Source organism: Manacus candei, unplaced genomic scaffold, assembly GCF_025592945.1.
Source record: "Manacus candei isolate 608988 ecotype Guabito, Panama unplaced genomic scaffold, ASM2559294v1 h1tg000028l, whole genome shotgun sequence".
Classification (NCBI taxonomy): domain Eukaryota; kingdom Metazoa; phylum Chordata; class Aves; order Passeriformes; family Pipridae; genus Manacus; species Manacus candei.
This window is the reverse complement of record NW_026138076.1, coordinates 42,610,613-42,627,526: the sequence shown is the minus strand read 5'-3', so window position 1 is coordinate 42,627,526 and position 16,914 is coordinate 42,610,613. Positions and strand designations below refer to the sequence as shown.

The 16,914-nt window shown below is 37.7% G+C and overlaps 1 protein-coding gene across 3 annotated transcripts in view; it reads left to right on the top strand.

Moving 5' to 3' along the window:
- ARHGAP10 (Rho GTPase activating protein 10) overlaps window positions 1–16,914 on the top strand; it is a 154,080-nt gene that overhangs the window by 44,029 nt on the left and 93,137 nt on the right. For 2 of the 3 annotated variants that reach the window (XM_051790925.1, XM_051790927.1), the window contains exons 4-5: window positions 11,274–11,345; window positions 14,563–14,664. In XM_051790925.1, coding sequence (XP_051646885.1) covers window positions 11,274–11,345; window positions 14,563–14,664 — 174 coding nt within the window. The remainder of the gene's footprint in view (window positions 1–11,273; window positions 11,346–14,562; window positions 14,665–16,914) is intronic. The other variant, XM_051790926.1, reaches the window with a different exon arrangement.

The following is a 16,914-nucleotide window of genomic DNA, read 5'->3' as shown; positions in this document are numbered from 1 at the left end:
TTCTTTTGTTTTTCATAATTCTGCAATATAGTTTTTCTTCTGCTTTTTCTTGCCATCCATAACTGTATTTTATTTAATGAATTTGCATAAATCTAATTAGCGAAAATCTTAGGGAAGTCTTAAAACAAAAAATACTTTATGGACTGTCATGTTATTTTAATATCAGGCTTTTTAGGGATGTCATCTTCAGGACTTCAGAATTATGTGGCACATTTCAGTGGCTGTATCAACAGATCTTCAGCAGGGATAGATTACCAGCACAGTAGGCTGTGGAGAATCCAGTGCTGTCTGTCTGCATAGTAAAACACTTCAGTTGTTCAAACTGAATGCCATGAAATAGTATTACCTATTTTTTTTGGTATGATGTCCATGCTTGCACAGAAGGTGTTGTCTCACTAAAAGCTCATTAATGTCAATTTCTTGGTAGGAGAAGAATAAAATGCAGTATTTGTTAGAACAGTGACAGTTTGATGAAAAAACAGGGAGTATAAAATGTTAAGGGGCAAATCTTTAATACCAAATAGAAACAGAATATATTCTCTGAGTTACCAGATACGTGGCCTTTTATTGAATTGCAGTCCAGCAAATGTTATGTATCATTTCTGGAGTGAGTCAGTATAACAGTGGCCATAAGTCTCTGAGAAAATGATTGTGTGGTGACTGGAAAAGATCATTTTCAACGTCTGCTGCTCTGACTTTTTTTTTTTTTTAAGACTGCGCAGTGGATGTTTTAACAGTGGCATGAGCTCTAGGGATACTCCCATGGAGAATATTAGGGCATGTTGCATTCACAGATGTTTGGAATCAGGTCAGGGATCCAAAGACTTTCCATTAAGATGCAAAGTATACAGCAGGATTTTTTTCAAAAGCGTTCAGTCTTCTTTGTTAAGAATGCTTGCTGTTGAGAATTTTTCCCCTCACTATTTCAAAGATGACCAGAAGATTTCTAACTGCCCCCTTCAGTTTCAATGCACAATTGAAGAAAAAATTCAGTCACATAAACTAAAATTAAGGAAATCAATGAAGAATTACAGAACTGAGGGCATTTCAGATGCTGCCATGCATTTTAATTTTTCCATAGCATGGTAGCTTGGTGACATTCCCCAGGGCAGACACGAAATAGATGACTTTGTCCTTGAGAATATTCTGGAAGTTTTTTTCACGTGTTAAGGGTGAGTGGAATCATAGGACTTTGATTCTGCTCCTTTGGCATTACACAAGTGTTGTGGAAGTTCAGGGATGAAAGGGAACTTTGCGAGACTAGTCTGAAAAGGTGGGGATGGACGAGGCTCAATGTGGTCATGCTCCCATGCTCTGTCCCACTACCTGGCCACTCTCCTGCTTGCCAGGGCGAGCACCAAACCTCCCTCTCAGCCCTGGTTCCCCTGATAGCAGAAAGCAGGTTCTCCCATAACTCTTCCTTAACCATGCTTGAAGTCCAGTCAGCCCTCACGGCACTGCCTGTAACTCTTGTCAGCGTCTCTCACACTTATGGGCAGTGTCCAGCAAGCTCTCAGGTCCTATTTAGTAGTGTCTCATGTCCTGTTGGGTTTGTTTGCTCCTATGCCAGGACTGAGTTGGCTGCATTTACCTCCAGCTCTGCCAGGGGTGTGAGTTGCAGCAGTGTCACATGTACCTCGATGATCCTTTTCAAGTGCTGGTCTAACCTATTCTTTAAAAAGTTCCAGCAATATGGATTTCTCTTTACTCCAATGTTTATTCTTCGGTTTTTTTCACCTGATATCCATATTGAGTCTCTGTAAGTTAAGTTTGCTGTTGCTGTAAGTTAAGGTGGTGAATCTCAGAGAATGTTTCTGAAGTAGTCACGGGGAAAAACTCTTTTTTCCTTCATAGTGGTATTTAACATCTGTATTTTTCCTTGTTCAATTTAATTACACTGAGTTTAGACCTTCTCTCTTTTATGTCAAAATTATTTTTAATCCTGTTTTATGAAAGCGCTGACATTTTGGCTTGGATTTGCTCCACATGTATGTTAGTGTGATGGAGTTACTTGTAAGTCACTCCAGAAATTCCTTCTGAAAACTGAATCATGCAGGAAACTTGGCTGTTGTTTCCTGGGTGGTACTTGAAATGTCCTCTTAGCTGAACAGGTATTCTTCAGGGTAGTTTTGCAACCAGGATGTTGTTCTCTCATTATTCCTACAATTTATTTAAGACCAGGTCACCACCTTTGCTTTTGAGAATGCTATGTGGGTTGGCATCAAAGACTTTGTTGAGGAGGTGAGCTACTGTGCTGATCTGAAAAAGGAAGCTGGATGTTGTTCTTAACAAATGCAGAGTAGCCTTTAAGTTTCTATAGTTCCAGGACCTGTGAGTATCAGAGTTGCTATGTCTCTTCTATAACTTACTCAGTTCTTGCTTTCTCCTTCTCTTCTCCCTTTTAAGTTGCTGCTGTGTTTGCTCTTCTATCATCCTCTGGGGCCTTGCTTGCTCTCTCTTTAGTTTGGTTTGCTGAGTTCCTAAACTACTTTGAAACAAAACCCCTTCTGACTTGAATGCAATTAATTCTTTAGTTGCGTAATGTAGGAATACATCTAATTGCTCTTAAGGAATCCTTGCTTCCATTAACATCCATTTTTTTCCACTTTGTCAGATAATTTGCTATAATTAACTGAGGTTTTTTTCCTTTGTGAAGATTATTAAAATCTGCTGTTGTTTTACACTTCGTTGTTGCTTTAACTCTCTTTCCAGTACATAATGGTTTTATAGCTTCCTTCCTCTCTGTTTTTGGAGATATATATGAAGAACCTCTTTTCTTTAGAGTTTTCTTTGCCCCTTGCCAAATAAAATGTGCTTTTGCCTTTGTCTTTCTAACTTTACCCTGAAGTACTTGTTGTTTCCTTTTTACTCCATCACATTTCTCTTTGTATAAGATTTCTGACACAATTATATTCACCTTACTCTATTTCCTGTCATTCCCAAAGGCAATATAAATTAACTGGTTTATTTTGATATGTTCTCTTCTATTTCTTGCTACAGTTTTTGCACACTTCTATTCCTTCAGATAATTTAAGAGAAGGCGTGCTATGTAGTTATTTTTTAAGTCCTTTTTCTCCTTTTTTACTTTTTTTTTTTTTTTTTTTTGCAAAAGAGAAAGGCTACTTCTTGTACCAAAGGTATTTTTGTGGTTTTGGCCTCTCAAAAATCCTTTTGCATTCCTTGTCAGTTTTACCAGGTTGGCAGCATTGAATCCAGATTAGCTTCTCTCTGAAAAGCAGAGTTATTCCCGGCATATATCAGGAACACAAGAAACAGTTACTCTATGGATTTTTAAAAAAATATCTCAGTCAAGTCACTATTTTAGTCTTTCCTTTTCTTCCTCTTAAAAACAAAACAAAACAAAAACAAAAACAAAAACAAAAAAAAAAAAAAAAAAAAAGAAAGATGGAGGAGAGGGTTTCCAGTTGTGGTTTCCTCAGTTAAAAGAAGTTGAGAAGTTGTTAAGGTTCAAATGCATGCACTCAAAAAGGTTAGAGGTAAAATCTAAATAATCTGTACAAATATGTACATACACTTATTTATACTTACTTATACTTACCTCTTACAATGAAGTATTTAGGTGCACAAGTATTTATTTCACAGGTTAAGTGCTCACTTAACACACAGTGTTCCTGAATAGCTTACTCTATTACCTTTTGTTCAGTGCCTCTTTGTATCTAGTTTACACTAGTTGAGTCTGCTGTGAAGATGGTGGTATTAGTTTTTCTGGGCTTTCCTTTGGCACTCTGCACATGGGTATTTAAGGGTTTCTATGTCTTAATCTATCTTGACAGTAATCTGAAGAAATCTGTGTGAAGGAGCAATCAGTTTACTCACTGATGTAGGGTAAAAAAGTACCCCATAGCCTTGGGTGTGTGGTGTATTCAGGATCTGTTCAATAGGAGTTCAAGGCATTATGTAGTACTCCATATGTTCAGATCCTTTTAAGTCTGCTGACAGCACAGGCTACTAAATATATCTGCCAGGACAGTAGAAAAGATGGAATTGGTGATCACTTTTGAAAAATTAGGCTGCCAACAGCATATTGAACATCTCAGATGCAGAGATAGAGGCATAGATAAAATATTTCAGGAACAACACTTGACTTCCTTAATTGCAGGATCTAGATCCTTTTCTTGTGTAAATTATCCATTTTAATAAAACATTTTCCAGCTTTAGAAACAAGCAGAACAATTGCTGCTATGTCTTATTGCTCAGCCTTCACTTTTCTTCTGTGTGGCATGAGACCAGATGACAGTCATTAAATTATTGGAATATGGAACATGAATGTAGAACTATGACTATTTCAGGCACATTTTGGTCTGTTTTGGTGATTCCTGACATCAAATGTTTATTTGTTTATTTTTCAATGTCATATACAGCCTTTCTGAAATAGTTTTGTGAGTCATCTATGAACTTGTGTGCATTAATCTCTAAAATAAAAGTGACTTGTCTATAGAGTAGAAAAAAAAAAAGTGCAAAGCCAATTCTGGGTGTGTTCCTCCCACCTCTGAGTGAATATGGCTGACATGTTCTGTTACCACTAGAGCTTCCACTTCCAGATAACTCTGTGGTCTCGCATGCATCAACATAACTCACTGGAGAGTTTTCATTCTGTTAGTTCATCAATGGGAAATGTTTGGAATTTGCATTGTAAAACTGTCACCAGTTTGGATTCTGCTGGTTGTTAATAACACCACTGTTTCTTGTGGAGGAAGGCGCTGACAATTGAGCAGTTCATTCTTGACTGAACACTGAAGCCGTTGTTTGCTGTTGGAGTCCTCGCCTTTCAGTGGCATCTTTTTGCTCCCTGGTGAGCTTTGCCATGCAGGAAGAAAATGGGCATTATGCTGTTTTCTTTTCTGAGGAGCCTTTTTGCCTTGTCAGGATCATTATGTGACCAGGGTAGACTGGAAGTGGTTTTCTGCTGGTATGAGAACCAGAGCAATGTTCTGGTGTGTTACACTGTTCAACTCTTGTGTTTTGGGTTTGCTAAAGGAAGGACTTCCTTGGAGGAGTTATCCCCAGCTTTCCTCCACTGCAGCTGGGGAAAAGCTGATTTGTTACTGTTTGTGAGAGTCACTCTCTTTATTTTGTTTTCCTATTTGTTATGTTTATGGCTTTGTAGTATTTTTATATTTTTAGTGGAATGTATTTCGTAAGAATAAACTTATTCAGAAATGGGACTATTAAATAGCTTTTAGTAAACAATCTTTACTAACACTCACTGCCTGTCTTCACCTTTTTTTTTTTAAGTGTAATAATTTGTCATTTGCTAATGATACCAATTTAATTTTTGAGGTCAGCAGTCTCATAGCAAGAGAATCATTGCAGACAGCCTTTCAGAGCAGAGCACGGCTTAGCAGATGGGTCATAGGAGGCCCTTTTAGCTGTCTCTGTCCTTTAGATCAGTCATGAACTTCCACTGAACAGGAAATAACCTTTGATTGAAAGAGTGAACTCAGGAGTCCTGCTGTTGTATTGTCTGTAAGGCAAGGCTGCTGCTTTTGAAAGAGCCAGCAAGTGCAGGGCACAGGATCCTCCCTGTGTTGCAACTTGTGTTGCAGGGGATCAATGGTCTGGGAAATTCCCCATGGAACCGATTTGAGAAACTTCTTGTTGTCTTACCAAATCCTGGGAGCAGTTTTCTGGAACACTTAAGAGGAAGGTACTTCTGGTACCTCAGAAATGCACAAAATAAGTTGTCTAAGACAGATGTATCGCCTGTCCACCTGGCTTTTTTGTTACCAGATGGCTTCCTCCACAGCAAATGAATACAGAGCAATGCACATCACTTCTATTTTATAGCCTCTGCACACATGCAAAGACATACAAGTATTAATGTGCTATGAGACCCCCTTAAAAATCCTTTAGTCTATAGGTTCCAACCTTAAACCCAAAACCCCTCAAACACCCATGTCTGTATGCCCAATGCGTGGCTGAGGCCTTGCATTATTTAGGATTGTAAAGCTACAGGGAAAACTCTAGTGCAGAGAGAAAATCCAGACTCTTACTAGAAGAAAATATGATTTGAAAACAAACAAATGACCCTTGGGCGTGGACTGCAGTGCCTGCAGTCAACAGTGCTCCACCTAAATACAAAACCAGTGGTGAGAAGTAGTTAGAGATGCACCCCTCTATCTGCAGGGCTTGCTGGCAGCAGAAGTGGCCGTGCAGCCAACTGGGAGCATATCTTAACTGTAAGTGCAAACCATATTGTCTTGGGAAAAGAGAGAATAGAGGATAAAGCTTCATAAGTAACACTCGATGTCCTCAGTAGTGGAATTGTATCTTCAAAGTTTCATAATGCAGGGTTTCAGGCATGGGTCTTAATTCTTTGAGAAATTTCAGTAGCAAATCACTATGCAAACTACTAAAGGTTTTTCGAGGACATAACATTCTTTATAAGTTTCCAGCATTGGAGATATCAGAATTGGCTTTTTTATTAAGCTGAATGTTGCAATTTCTTAGAAAAAAACCACAGAAGAGCTCTGTCCTCTGTAAGTAGAAGTGCAGCTGTTGGTGCTAAATTTCTTTATTAGAAAGTAAACTTCTTTATTTAGCAGCATTGTTAACTACTGTGTTATTGAATCACTGGTAGGTATGTCTTCCTTTCTGCATTCTCTGTTGCACTCAGTAAGGCAACACTTCCTTCCCAGATCTAGTTTCATTGACACTTACTTAGTTTCATGAGCTTTGCCCTACTGACTGGCAGCCTCTCTCTGTGCTTTGTTGAGGGGAGAAACAGTCCTGCCCCTGACTACAAATAAACCTTTCCACTTGGTATTCTGGGAAACTAAACCCCCTCGTTTAGGTATGGCATCCAATCTGCATTCCAGTTCTTGGGATGTGAATTGGGAACTGTGCTGCTGTGCAGTTTGCAGGAAGGTGTATGTTTATGGCTTTGGTTTTTTTCTTTCTCAGTAAACCTGTCTTTTATGGGAGAATGCTTAGGTTCAGAATGGAGCAGAGTCAGGATGCGTATTTACCTCGCCACTGGAGTTGTTGATGAGCAGTGTGTAATTTCCAGTGCTTCAAGTAAGGGCTGAGGCCTAAGGACATTTTTAGGGTGAAGGCTGTGAGGCCAGTGCTGCATTTGTCTAATAAGAAAAGCAAATTTTGATTAACTTGGGTTGGTCTAGCCTTTTTAGCCACAGGGGCTGGACTGAACTGGGAGAACTCCTGTGGATGGTTGCTCCTCTGCAGGCTGTACAAGGAGCCTTGCTCCTCTGCAAGACAAGTAGACAAGCTCCCCTACAAAGAGAGCAGGAACTTAGAGGACGTGCTCCTGCCTACTGCAGGAGGGCGAGAAGGCAAGAGGAGCGTTGATTGCTGGAGCATGGTCTTTTATGTCAGGTTGCAGTGCGTAGGAGGAGTTTGGGGAAGCAGTGTCTCCCTGAACTCCTCTGAGAAGGGAGGAAGTGACAGTCTAAATGGAGTCATCTTTGGGGACTGGTGCTGACTGGTAGGTGACCTGTTGGATCTTGTTGACTTGACTGGAGGTACCCAACAGCTGTGAACGAGCTTGCTGATGGATTTAGTCTGTGCCTTTCCTAGTCTGCACTAGGAAATGTTGGTTTGGGCCCCTTAATCTATGGCCTGTTGCTTATTTCTTTGAAAGAAATGAAGCTGGAGAAGTCAGGATTAGCACCATTTTATATGACTTCTCTGAGCAGGTGGAGTTTCCTGAAGGCATCTGAAATAAGGAGATATACACAAAGCTGAAAGCCTGCTTTAGGGTGTTGTTGGAAATGTTGGATACAGCGATCTTCTGGGGTGATGATGGCAATGATGATTTTATTGCTGCTATTGCCAGGTTTATGTTCAAGTTAAGGTAATTCTTTGACCTTTCCATAGATGTTGCAGATAGAACAGGAATAGTGTAGGCAGTTCCAGACTGTCTGCCTGGACACGTGTGCACATCAGGTTAAACATTTCTTAAAGCATTCCTGAGACTTTGGCATTCATAAAGCTGGTTAAGATACTGTTACCTGAGACATGACCTCTTTATATTGATTCACTTATTAGTTACATGCCATAGTTTGCCTGCCAGGCCTTATAATTGAATATATATATTTCTTTCAGATGGATTTAGGCAGATCAGAGATGTAAAGTAAAGAAAGGAATTTTTTGTGCCCTTTAAATAGTGCATTCCTGTCATAATCTGATTAGAGAAGCAGAGTGGTGAAAATTAATTTAAGAATCAAGACAGAAGTTGAAAAAGGAAGGAACAAGTGAAGGAACAAGTAATTTTGTATTAATGAATATTTAACTTAAATACCTAATATAACTTTTCCTGGAAATTTTACATTTTAACATGATCCTATTTCTTAAGGAGGGTACAAGTGATAATTACAAACATATTCAAGCAATCCTTAGCTTATTTCCTATTTTCTAGTCTGTTATCCATGGTTTAAAAAAAAAAAAGGAAAAAAGATGTTGTTTTGAGTTGCCAAGTTATAAATAAGCAAAGAATGAATAGCAGCGTAAATAATGTTTTTGTTCTATAAATAAATACACATATTTTTGTATCTTTTCATGACGAGCACTGGATTCTAAGTACTGGAAAACAGTGGGAATGCCTCTCTGTTTAGTCTTGTATTGGACATATTTAACTATCACTACCAGTCAGAAGAACATCTCTGTAATTCACTGTTGAACTTACCAGTCTTGTATTTTTATGTTTGAGCATGGTATGAAGCTCCATGAGAGTTTGACCAAAGATCTGCAAAATCTCACTCCACCCTCTTGAAATAATCAAGAGTCCTGTTATGTAACCCAGGCACAGAAAGCAAAGGGGGTGACAAATCATAAATACCTGTATGGAAGGCATCTGGGGATGCATCTATTAACAAAAGTTTAAGTTGCACAAAATGATAAATGTCTTTTTTGGAAGGAGGGGGAGCTTGTTTTTCTTTTAATGAAAGAATTACTGGCATATCATACCACTGGCAGCAGTGGAATCTGTTTCTTGGCAGTTGCTGAAGAGAACATCCCATTTTGATTTAAAGATTATTTTCTGCTTCAAACAAATTCCTGTAGTGGTTCCCATGGTTAGTACTGCACAGGAGTAGCAGAGCAGTGATTTACAGACAGCTCTGCTGGTTTATAAAGCACAGCCTTTTCTGTGAATGTTTTCCTCTTCTTTTTTTCTTCATCACATCAAGGTGCTGTGGTTTTCTTTGACTCGGACTTTGTGTTCAGCACATGTTCAATTCCCGTTAATCTTACGTGTCACTCTTTTGAGTAAAAGTTCAAACAACTAATAAGCAACTTGTCGTTTGTTATTTATTTTTAACCTTCAGACCATTTAAGTGCTCAGTTGCTGCCTTTAAATGCTTTAAAATGACTCTAGTACCTGTGCTGCTCTGCCTCCTGGCAGCTCGTGTCTTCTTCTCTGAGGAGGCCTCACAGCTTTCTGCCTTGCTTTGTTACTAGAGGGGAAACTGGCAGAACCAATTTAAGCTTTTTGAAGTTTTCCAGTATAGAAGGACTATTCTTTGATTTCCACAAGCAGTTCTTCACTCTGACTTGAGAACTCTTGCAGTCAGCAAGAAGAGATCTTTCAGTCCTCAGGTGCTGTGTCCCAGGGACCTGTTTCTGGTGCTCGATCCAATTATAAACCCAAATTGCTCTTTCATTTCAGCCCCTAGGAAAGTTCTGAAAAAATTTGAAAAATCTGAATATTCTAAAACCTGCCCTGGAGACTCCTGCTAACTGCTTGAGTAGTTAGGGTACATATTGCACAGGCTGCTGGGTGGGCTAAATCCTTCCTAGAACCACAGTTCAGCTCCTGCTTGGGGCATTCAGCTGTCTTCGTTTGGTGGGACTGGAGATAGTTTAGGGAATTAGTGGTTCTCCAGCTGCCAAGAGTATTCACAAAGCCTTGGGATGGACTCTTCTGGATATCTCTTGGCTGTACTGGAGACTTGGCAGAAGCTGCTTGTCCTTCTCCACCCTCCAGCTTACTGCAAGGGTCTCCTCTGTCGTGGTTAGGCCAGTGCTGCTTGTACGCGTTTGAAAGAAAAAATTGTCAGGATTCCTTTTCCTTTTGCTCCCACCAAGGGTGTGCTGAGGGGTGCTTTGGGTGTTTTTGGCAAAATTAGGAAATGGATGCTGAAAGAAAAAATTTGGGCCATAAGGAGAAGTACTCTGAAGTTAGGACATAGCTGTTACAGGGATGACTGTGCAACACCCAGTTTGGCCCAGACTTGCCAGATATTTGGGTTTCCAGTTAGCTACAGGTTAGTGAGCTGCCCTGGCTGTTGAAAAATGTGGATTGCTCTGGTTACAGTGAATTGGCAGGATGACTCCCACAGTAATCCCTGCATGGCTCCAGGGTTGGGTGGGAGCAGACAGTGGTGTGCAGATTCGTGTTGTGCCAGATCTCCAGTACATCCCATGTGTGTTTTATGATAAAAACTTTTCAGAAGTGTTCCAGAAGGTTAGATTAAGCCTGTGATGTTTTATCTGAAGCTTTTCACCTATGAAGGGGTGGGGGAAAGGGGATGAAAAAGAGAGAAAGCCTTCTGTTGTATCTCAGGGCAGCTTGCAAGGAACTCTGCCTGAACTCCTGGCATCTTAGCCCAGTGGCTGTGCTAAGCCCAGTCCTAGGCATCATTGGTATGATGGAATAGTGTCCTTTTTCTTTCTCTTTAGTATGGCTATGAGGCTGTACATATTGTAAGTGCACTGGTGAATGCTCACCCTGTCAAATAAACTTCTTGTTTATTGACTTTGAATCTCTTGATTTTGTAACTTAGGTTAACTTAAGGTCTTCTTAATGTACTGAACTGTAAATATTTGGAAATATATATCAATGCCTAATGGCTTTAACTGTGTCTGAAGAGATTATTATTTGCTATTCAGTATTCAATTCAACATGTTTGTAGTGCTTCTTGTTGCAGAAACCAAATGAAAGTGATTTGTCCTCCGTCTCATTCTGATCTTCAGTCACTGAGACCATCAACCTGATCTGCAAGAGTGGCACAAAGAAAACAGTTGAAGTTTGGCTGCAGCCTTGAAATTTCTGAAACTCCTGCATTTGTTTTAGATTTAATTTTCCTGATAGTGGATTGAAATAAGGGATTGAAATTTTGAAAGCTTGAATGAACTCAAGAGATGTGATTTTTTTTTTGAGTTAGGACTCCTAACTTGCATGCTTCTCTGTTATTTTACCCTGGAGCTTGCTTCCTTTTTTCTTTTTATTGCTGATGCTAAAGTGACTTGTCAGTCTGGCTATGGAAACCTAACCCATGCTTTTTTTTCTTTAGGCACTCAGTGTTACTGAAACTCTGATCAAACCTTTGGAAAGATTTAGGAAAGAGCAGCTAGGAGCTGTAAAGGTTTGTCCCTTGTTGCCTTTATAAGTTTGTTTAATTTCTCTACTTGGATTGCATTGCAGTAATGACATGTAATTGGCAGAAACATACTGTTTAGATTTCATGTATTCACACTTTTTTGTTTCTATTTTGAGAACTTGCTTCAGAAACAAATGGAATGTTTCAAGAAGAGAAGAATGTGTCTTCTCCATTCTTTCTTGTCACCTCTCTTATCTCTTATGTCTGGAATAGGAACAATCCTGCTAACAACCTGCCCCCCTTCCTAATGGGTAATCCTGTTCTGCCTTGTATTTGCTTGCAGTTGCACAACAAAGGCTGAAAAATATTAACTACCTAAAGGAGCTTGCTCATCATGTACCTTTAACTGCATTTTTGCTACCTGAAAAGTGAAAACTGCCTTTATTTTATTTTTATTTTCTTTTGCATAAATAACTCATTGTCTCTGTGTGAGTGGAAAAAATAGGGATGGAGAGCTTAAAGATGAGATCTCATTTAAAGTTCCTCTTTTTGGTGAAAGTGGTAGTTTTTTTAAGATTGTCACGAAGTTGTGTATATTTTAAAAAAATGGCACAGTAAACTTCATGTATTAAATAAAGACTAGCTTTGGATAAAAGTAACAAGGACAAATTTGACCTTTTCGTACCTATCTTCCTTCTTGCAGTGAGGAATTTAAATGCTTATTAAAAAAAAAAGGAAAAGAAAAAAACCCCAGCTATTTATTACAGTTTTCTGTTGCAAAACTCAATTACTACATTTTCAAACTACCTGCACATGTTTTATTTTATAATAATGATGTAATTACCAGTGATATTTAATAGCTAAGACAATGTTTCAATTACAAGAGCAGTATACATTTTGAGTTTAGCAGGAATGATTAGCATGTTCTGCATATGATTTCAGTGTTCATGAATTGAAAATGCTCTGTTCAGCATAAATCCTTTCAGTTTAATAATACAACGAGCTTTGTGTAATTCTATGGACTTGAGAGAAGTATATTAGATGACCCAACCAACATACAATGAAAACTTAGTCTGTGAGGGACCAAGGGAAGAAAAAATTCATTCTAAATGTAACCTATTGTCACAGAAGCAGCTGTTTAATGAATGGATTATTTCAGCAGTATTTTTGCTGTTAAAGAGCATTGCTATTTTGGGTGTGAGAACTCCTAATGCTTTAAATTATCTCATATCTTCACTCATTTCCTAGTCAGGATTTTGTTCCTGATGGTTCTAAGGCAAATTACATTGACATTGGATCCATTTTCTTGGATGGATGTTTCATTCCTTGTGTCCCTGCTGTTTCTGTGAAGCTGTAGCTATTATTTGTGATCTTTTTTTTTTTTTGACGGAATTTGACCTTTAAATAGAACAGTCTTACATAATTGTATAATATCCTTTAAAAATATTTAGCTCTTGGAATATTCTTAACTGAATATTTATTCAATATAATCAAAGCACTGACACTGGAAATATAATACTACTTAGCTCTGAAAACGAAGTTATGGCACCTAGTGGTGAAATATATCTGGAACATTGTGCAGTATTTACTTTAGGAAAGATTTATACGCTACCATTACAAACTAAAATCTGAATGTACTGCCTCAGATTTTCCTGTATCTTACATCCCCCACTGATGAAATGGTCTGAGTTAGGCTTAAGAAGAAAAAGAATAAGATAAAAGTTTAACTCCATAGTGCTGGAAGCTGAGATATCTTATTCAATTACCCCTCAATAAAAGGTATTATTGCTCTAATCCCAAACTACTTGTGTAAAGTTTCTGGCTTTGCCTATTAAAAAGTTAAGAGAACTCTTTTTTTTTTTCTGGCAGCACTCAAATATTCACCATATCAATGGAAACCACAGAGATCCACCCCTACCCCACACTCTACTTTCTTCCTAATTCTCCAAATGCTAATGTGTTATGTCTGATCACACTGATATCATCTATATATCTTAATATTTCTCAGTTGATAACTAGTATTGTGGCTCCTTTTTTACAGGAAGGTCTTAGACTCATAATGGAGGGAAAAAACACCATTTTTTGCAAAAGCACTTTCTGAGAAGCAATCCTAAACATCTTACATCTCCCTTAAATAAAATGCCATTTTCAGAATCTAATGGTTCAGAGAACAAAAATGTGTATTGCTTATAGTGTATATATAATATTATTAAAAGTGAAAGGTTAAGAGAAAAAAAAAAAAAGAGCAAGTATGTCTGTTTAGTTTAACCAGGATTTTGGGTAGAATACATACAAATTAAATTCCAAAACTACAGTTGACAGAAAAATATTGTGATTGAACTGGTACCTTTCTGATGAGTAAATCTGTGTCAGTTCTTGAATACGTAGTGCTTGATTTTACTTATTTGAGGTTATTTTCTACTGCAATTAGATATAGTAAAAATAGCTTCAAAACTGGTTGGTTGAATTCATCAATACTGATTTTTACCTTTACACACTGTTAGGAAATTAGAACTGAGGAAACAATTTGTTTTACAATGTCTTCTACTAAATTAGATCCAGGAACTCAGATTTCCTAGAAATATTTGCTGACCATCCTTCTTCCAGTATGTTGCTTTTGGTGGTCAGAGAAATGGATTTGCATGTGCAAATGATATTCGTATGTGTCTGTGAGAATTTTTCTTTTCCTAGTATGATTTTATGTTTTATGGATATTTTTCTTTATTTTAAAAAGTCTTTTTTTTTTGTCCTGTGCACAATAAAACTGGTAGGAACAAGAATTCAGCGGAGAGGTCGTTGTATGGCTTTAAAGTCAAGAAATCCTGTGGAATATGGAGGTGTATTTTCTCTGGGTTTTGAACTGTTGGAACTTTCCCCCTGTCAATTTTAGAAAGGTTTTTTGGTTGTTTTTTTTTTCAGGGAATCCAATAGTTCCATTTAAGATCTCTATTCAAAAACAAGGTGGTGTGAATGATCCCTGAAAGTAATGAAAAATGCAATAAATCAGAAAGAGGTCTGGTTTTTTGCTCTTTTGACTTTAAAGATGTAAGCATCTGTGTGATAAGCTACACCATAATGATACAATGGGATTTCATTTCAAGTTAGCCTTTAAATTAATTTTTTAAATGAGATGGAAACATCCCTTCCTTTACTTATCGGAGCTATGATAGTTTTTTTCTCTTTGTTTCTGATTAACTAGAATTTTAAAAGAAAGAGTCTTATTTTTTATATATAAATCATTGCTACTTCGTTTCTGTTGTAGGAGGAAAAGAAGAAGTTTGATAAAGAGACAGAGAAGAACTACAGTTTGTTAGAAAAACATTTGAATTTGTCAGCTAAGAAGAAAGAGCTACAATTACAAGAGGTATTGTTACCTCTCTATTTTTATTCAAGCTAAAGGCTTTTGAATAAGTATAATAAGCAAATGTAAAACCAGCATTCATAGTGGTAAAATAAAAATAAATTTCCACTGGAAAGGTTGGTGAGAAAATCAGTAGTATATGCTGAACTTAGTGATGTACCCCTGCCATTTTCTGAATCAAGGGCTTTGTGTGTGCATGAAGCAATGAACATCATGTTATTTTTTATGTATAATTAAGGCAATAGCAAAATGCAAACATATGGTGAAAAACTCTATATTTCTTATCAGGCTTTACCATGGATGTAATTGGCTAAGTGTATTGACTAAGTGTCCTGTGATAATACTTTATGCAAAGCACAGCAAGACCTCTGTTCCTGAATAAAAGTGGGTTTGTGCTTTTTCTCACATTTTGAAGATTTGTTTGGGGAATTTTTGAGTAATGCTACAAAAAAATCTGTTGGCAATTTATAACTTAAAACCAGATCTGTTTTGCCTGGCATTCCTTTTGTCCCTCTGGGTTTTTTATCGTCATACTTACTTGTAATAGTTTATATTGCTGGGACAACAACAAATAGTGTGTGAGAAGACTGCAGAGAAATCTTGCAGAGACTTGCTGTAGCCAGAAGGATTTTTTTTTCCCCAGATAAATGTAATTATGTCAGAATTATTAATGCTTAGACTATAAAAAAACCCCAATGTCTTCCTCAGAGATAACACTTCTCCCTGCCCTCTACCCCATCCCAAATGGTCTATACCATTTTTCATAAAAATGGTTAATGTAACTGACAAAGTTATCTAAGAACTTAAAAACTCTGATTGCTCTCAAGTTTCACTAGGATGTTACTTTGCCCTACTGCATTTGTAACATAGGCCCTCAGATGTGTAAACAAGTGTCTTTTGGGGAATTGAGTTGTCTTGGTGAAGTTACTGGGCATTGCTTATGCATCAGGACCTGTACTTTTATCAAACTGATCAGCTGCCAAAGAACTTGATGCAGAAAAAAATGATAAAGGATTAAGTGTGACATCTTGATGAAATACGGTTCTCAATATCAAATCTAAAATGAGACCTAACCTCAATGGAAAAATACAAAATACCTGCAAGAGGCATTTTGAAGCCGTATAAAATATGGTCTGAAGCTTTAAAGTCTGTGCAAAGTCTAGAATAAGCAAATAGATTTGTTTCAAATGTCCTTGAAAGTTTCATGAACAAAAATTTTTAAAGTCTTCAGTCAGGCTCTTTCATTTGTGCATTTAATTTTGGAGTATAAATGTATAAGCATTTGGGGAAAAAAAAGGCCCTTGCAGCATGTTGTCAGAGTGCTAAATAGAAAGCACTCTCTTGCTCAAGCTTAAAGAATAGGTGTATATAATTGCACTGGAGCTTCCTAATTTAGTATTATATATGGCTGGTTGTGTCAGTTCCTGACTGGAGTAAATAAAGGATACAGGGATAAATTTGACAAAAATTTGTTGAATAACGTGCCATGATTTGGAGTGTGTCTTAGATTAACACAGTCTTTGACTCTGTTGGTGGAGGGATATTCCTATAATTTCAGTGAGACACAGTCTTATTTCTGTTTTATTGTGTCTTATTTGTGTGTTTCTTCAGTAACACACAAAGTACAATGCAACAGTGAGTGAACTTGCTGGGTGCACCCCGAGGCTTGTGCCTCAAAAAACTGAGGAGAGGTGTGATAATTTATTTACAGGGGAATTGAGATGAAGCAATAAAATGGCTGTGCTGAATATTGTATTCTGGGTTGCGTGGGGAGGCAACCAAACCACACAGCTGAAAAACAAAGAAGAGAGACAGGAACGGACTTACGTGGGGCTTTGGGGTATATAGGGCAGTCTTCCAGTTGATGAGCCAAATGTCCTTGTAGACCCACTTTATAATCTTTTTCTATGGTGTCGTGGCCATATATATATATACATATATACACACACATATATATGTATATCATGTTTATATCATTAGAAGCTTTGCTGACAACTCAAACAATTGCCGAGGTGCACGGTTTATAGAATACATTGAAGTGGCATGGCTTGCTTACTGATATATATATCATTTGCTTACTGATATATATATATATCAGAGCTTTATTTTTTTAATGGTATTTGTGGTTATTCCCCTTTAACTGCTGACAGACTTCTAGCACAGAGCAGTAAAGCCAAGCACGTCTTAAGGCAAAACTGTCTTAAAGCTGATTTGACTTATCCTCTTAAAGCTTAGCAGTCACTGTTCTGCCTG